This window comes from Solanum dulcamara, chromosome 12 (genome assembly GCF_947179165.1).
Source record: "Solanum dulcamara chromosome 12, daSolDulc1.2, whole genome shotgun sequence".
NCBI lineage: Eukaryota > Viridiplantae > Streptophyta > Magnoliopsida > Solanales > Solanaceae > Solanum > Solanum dulcamara.
This window is the reverse complement of record NC_077248.1, coordinates 30773352-30778820: the sequence shown is the minus strand read 5'-3', so window position 1 is coordinate 30778820 and position 5469 is coordinate 30773352. Positions and strand designations below refer to the sequence as shown.

Here is a 5469-nt window from a genome sequence, read left to right as displayed (position 1 = left end):
TTAAAAGGGGTGGTATCTTACTATAGATTCGTATGCATTAAAAGGGATGGTATCTTACTTAAAAGCCTACCTTGAATTAAAACAATTCATGTCCATTTCCCAACTTCTTTTGCTATGATTGATACATTGGGAATCCACTTGGCACTAGTTTGGAGTCTTAAATTTGTATAGGTGCTGACTTCGATGCTCAATGCAATTAGAGGAGCCAAAAATTAATAAAATCTCGTAAAATGCAAAAAATCTAGAAAGCATGAATCACAAATATATTTACTAAGTATTTGAAAAATAATAAATGATACCATGACGAGGATGAAAATGCTCTAGTACAACATGGAATCATGAGTCTTTATAAACAATGATTTCCTTCATTAACCTACGATTCAAGATTGCCCTAATACCTTAGATTTATATCAATTCATGAAGAAACACATAATATTACTCGCAATCTATTCAGGTCATGATGAGAAATTAAGTACATAAAAGAAAAAGGAAAATCATTTTGTTAGAATGACAAAGGTTCATCAATCAAACTTCACGAAGGCTATCAATTTCTAAAATAAAAATAAAAACGATGAACGAAAAAAGTTAGGCAAGAGATAAATATAATGTATTCATATTTTATATTAAACTTACAAAAATGAAGCATCATCAAAAGTTCTAGTCCTTTGAGGAACTTTCAGATTACTCTGCTACAATATGATATTTCACCTTGCAGCTCTATATTTTCTTCTTGCTTAAATTATAGACAAGTCAAAATTCAAAAACTGATGATTGCTTAGCAATGGGTCAAAAAGGTGTGACAATTCTATATGGATTTGTATATAAATGTCAATCTCCTAACTATTAAATGAGGAATCGAGATCTTTTGACTATTTATAAAATGAATAGAAGATTTTTTTTGTGTGTATAAATGAAGATCTTTTATTAAAAAAAAATTGTAAAACTTAAAAAATAAAGTTAAAATGGCCTATAGAATCAATTCTCAATGTTCAGTGGGTAGAAGAAGGATGTGGCTTTGTGGTCAATGAAGTAGGTTGACAACTTTGTAGTCTTAGATTCAAATTCCAATAGAGACAACAAAAAATATTACTTAGCAAATAAATAAAAATAAAAAATATTAGATGATTTTTTCTCATTTACAACAGGTGACATGAATTTTATGGAATTAATCGAGATTATAAACATCTGCACAATTATTATACATTGTTTGATTGCTTTTCTTTTTATTTTTCACATATTATACCTACATAAGTTATTTGGGCATTTACTTATAATTTTATGCTACATAAAATGCGAAAAAAGTACAAATATTAATAATATTGCGGGCAAATTACAATTGATAAAAGTACCCTCGCATTCCTGAGCTCTACTCTTCTTTTTCTTTGAAACTGTCCCGTAAAAAAAAAAAAAACTTCTGTAGGCCAGAGTGAGAATAGTTATGACCCAATAGCTCTATTACTAATTCTACTCCCTCCGTTTCAATTTATTGGTTTGATTTAAACGTAAAATAAAGTTTTAAGTAAAAAAAAATAAATTTTATAATTTTAAACTAAAGACATGTAATATGTAAAAAAAAAAAATTAATCTTATAGTGTTTTTCATGTCACGTGAAATTATTAGTGATTAATACTTGAAAAATGTGTATTGCGTAAATCTGGGCTACAGACCTTGTATTCCATATACATTTTCGTTTCTGAAGCGGAGAATTGCTTTTCATTTTTATTTAATTTTCACCTCCAGTACTATTATTCCTCAGAGAACCTGCAAATGTCCAGTCTCACAGAAATTTAGGATGATTATAAAGTAATAAAAGAACATATTTCACCTCAAAATCATGGACATCCATTTCACTATTTATCTTTTTTATAATTAAAAAAAAAAAAAAAAGAGGAGTGTCTGTCTGGAAAAAAAAAATGTGTTTGGTCAGATCCTAAACTGAAATCTTCTGCTGGCAATGCATTCAACCAGCCAGCCAAAACTTTGTTTTTTATGTACAATAATCTGTATTCTTTCCACGTATCATTTCATTCTCACTACCATAATCCTACTGTATCCATTATAAACTGCCTTCCCCATATTGCATGTTTAGGAAACTCTAACCACTTGGTTCATCTGCAACACCATCTGAATGATAGGATGATATGTCCACAGGCGGAGAGATACAGCCAATGGTGCCTTTGGATTGGAAAGAGTTCTTCTGGTGATCAAGATACATCACTATAACTGTTATATCATCGTGGAAATGACGCCTAATCCCCTTCTCTATTTTCTTTAAGTCCTTGTACCTCATCTCCCTCTTCTTAGAAGCTTCCTTAAGGGCTGCTCCCACCAGTCTCTTAGCTATTCCCTGAAAGTACACCAACCAAAAATCAGTCGGTCCATGATAGTACCAAATTCAAGTGCCCACTAAGTGGGAGTGGTCACATTTCATGCATGAAACAAACAAAATTAGCAAGAACCACTCCCATATCTCATCTCTGTATCTAAGCGAGAAACAGATACTTAGATTGCTAAGATGACTTAAAAAAAGTATCGTCATCATCAATCCCCTCTAAGATTAAACAGACTTGAGTTCGGACTGTATACAGCCTAGTATAGCTGGCAGCTTGGCAGAAATACAAGATTATATATATATATATATATATATATATATATGACTACTAAGACACTAATAACAGAACTGAAGCAACAGCCAGTGACTAGCATTAGCACATATTTTTCCATAACTTGTCAACAGAAAATAAGACCAAAAGAAAGGTCAACTTACAGCTCTTGGGCTTTTAAAGACTATTTCCACAGCAGCTTCATCACTTAGTTGTTCCCAGAGGCCATCAGAAGCAAATATCACAAATAAGTCATGCGTTCTTATTTTTCTTGTAACTATGGAAGGTTCTGCTGTCATTACCGCCCGCTTCAAAGGAACAGGATTTCCATATTGTTGAAAGATAGGATCCCTGTTTAACTCCGGTCTCTTAAGATAGGCATCTCCAATGGATCTTGAGACCTGCAAAGTGCCATGTATAAGTATCTATCTCCCACAATCACGTGACAAAATCTAGACTAAAGAGCAAAGACAGAAAAAGGCTACAGATAAAAGGTACCATGCATAAGTATCTTTCTCACACATTCACATGACAAAGTCTAGAGTACAGAGCAAAGACACAAAAAGGCTACAAACAAAGTGCAGATATTCTCTCTTAAAGGCTACAAACAAAGTGCAGATATTCTCTCTTACTTTCCCATGATAATGTTCATACGTTTACAAACACATAAAGTACAAAATCAAGACCATCAGAATCTATAGCCAAAAAAGTAAAAAGGGAGAGGATAAATATTCCCTGAAATCACAAATCTCTGCTTTATGAAATCTTCCTATCTCAAGAAAAGAAGGTATAGTCAGCAAAAATAAGGTAAACACCATTTCCCAAATACTACGTACATGAAACAATATGAAGGGCATTTCTTAGAAGAAAACAATATGCAGGGCACTTCTGCCGGATTTAATGACTCAACAAGTTCTGTGACTCAGCCGGGATCAAACTGAGCAAGAAATTGAGAGGATCAAATAATACCTCCACCACTAGCTTTCATGATTTACATAACTAAAAGATCCTACACACGAAATGAGTTCATGGGCCAGAAAAAGAAGCAGAAAGAACAAAACTTCAGTTCAATTCTACATACTAAGAACTCTGTAGCAACCCTCAGGAAGACAAATGGAGATATTTTCAAGAAACTCCAAATAAACATGTTACATCATAAATCATTGACCGTAAGGTAGACAACCATTAACAACAACAACACAACATTTTGAGACTACAGCTATGACTTGCCCATAACCAAGATAAGTGGGAATCTCTGAAGCAAACTCCTGTGAGTCATGCTTTTACTTTTCAAAAAAAAAAGAAATACAGGGAAAGCTGGAGAACTCTAAATGCAGTTCACTTAATGAATGGATTGTTCAGAATCCACATTATTTAGAGTTATCACAACAACAGCATTGAACCAAAAATGCTTACATCATCCAGCAAGAAAGGAGAAAGATTTGGTTTTAAGTAAGCACCAAATAAACAAGCTGACCTGAATAATGCCTTTAACTCTCCAAACTCCTCGACAATTTACCACTATAGATGGATCATCGGAATGAAGTGATTCAACCTCTTTCCGCACCTTTTCACATGAAACGTTATGATCAGTGGACAACCTTTCTGCAACCACTTTACTTCTTTCCCCATCAAAACCTCTGCGTCCAAGAACTGCCCTGGAATCTCCTAAATTAGCTACGTATAATTCACTTCCCGAAATAGCACCAAACAAACAACATGATCCAACTGAAGCAATCTTTGGCATTGAAGGCAATGATTGTTTCACCAATCGAATAAAATCCTCTTCTGTTGCAGTAAATGCTCTGTTTATCACCTCTGATGATAAACACCCTTGCTCTTTCTGGAACTCTGCACCAAATTGAAAGAAATTAAATTAGATAAATAGCAAAGAAGACCAATACTGATCCATCAGGAAGTGCTCGAATCGAACGGTAAGTAAGCTTTTCAAATGCGAGAGATAGATAAAAGGCAACATAATATCAGGCAAGTTCAAGTGTCACCACAATCCATCAACAAAAATAATTCCGCAGTTGAAGAAGTAGAGTAAAGAATCAGAATTCTCTCTCCCTAACAACTTTTAGACTAGATCGTACACATAGAGAAAGTCACCTTAAAAGCAAAGAGGAAAATAACAATCTTAAGAATCCCAAAATTAGAGGGAAAGATAGAGATGGCGTACTGTGCAAATAAGGGAATAGATGTCTATTGACAAAACGGGCGGCTTCAGGGCCTCCATGGCCATCATAGACACCAACATAGGTAGTCGAAGGAGAAGTAAGGACTTGACTTTGGTCTTCAAGAGAGGAATTAGCCTGAACAACGGCCATTGAAAAGTCGCCTGAGGCATGAGGCTTCAAGTCCGTATGCCACAAAAGCCCATCCCCACTACGCCTTCCAAAACATCTTTCCAACGGCCGATAACACAATCTCATCATAATCTTTCGGTCAATTACAATCGGAATCCAAAAATCAGAAGTGGTCGGCTAATGTTTGAAGGAAGAAAATAGGAAAAAATAAGAGAGGGATTTAGTTGAAGAGTTTAGAGAGAGTCAAAGGGGAAAAACCGCGTATGGAAAAAGACAGAGAAAAGAGACACGGAATAATCACAACCGAACCTTAACGAAAAACTAGTCCTTTCAATATACCAAACATAAAAATACTACTTTATCCATTTTGTGCGATGTCACTTAGTCACTAACCTCTCCTTCCAATTTTGTTCCTTTTCTTAGTTATCTATAATTTCATATTTGTTCATTAAAGTAGGCCAAATTGAAAAAAGAATCATTTTATCTAATTCAATTTCAAATATTTTAAGATCACATTTAGTTGTTTTTTTTTTCAATTTCTTATTATTAAATGCTAA

The 5469-nt window shown here is 34.1% G+C and overlaps 1 protein-coding gene across 1 annotated transcript; it reads right to left on the bottom strand.

Moving 5' to 3' along the window:
- Nucleotides 1–1841: 1841 nt before the first annotated feature.
- Nucleotides 1842–5223, bottom strand: LOC129877084 (probable protein phosphatase 2C 63). Its single transcript, XM_055952564.1, has 4 exons — nt 4786–5223; nt 4081–4454; nt 2768–3004; nt 1842–2347 (listed from the first exon to the last, which is right to left on the bottom strand). The coding sequence occupies exons 1-4, from the start codon at nt 5039–5041 to the stop codon at nt 2096–2098; spliced, it is 1119 nt and encodes a 372-aa protein (XP_055808539.1). The 5' UTR covers nt 5042–5223; the 3' UTR covers nt 1842–2095.
- Nucleotides 5224–5469: the final 246 nt, after the last annotated feature.

Coding starts and splice junctions, on each gene's coding strand:
- LOC129877084 (XM_055952564.1), bottom strand. CDS start 5,041: ATGATGAGATTGTGTTATCGGCCGTTGGAAAGATGTTTTGGAAGGCGT. Junction 4,455..4,785: donor TCTATTCCCTTATTTGCACA/GTACGCCATCTC, acceptor AATTTGGTGCAG/AGTTCCAGAAAGAGCAAGGG. Junction 2,348..2,767: donor TCTTTAAAAGCCCAAGAGCT/GTAAGTTGACCT, acceptor GTGTACTTTCAG/GGAATAGCTAAGAGACTGGT.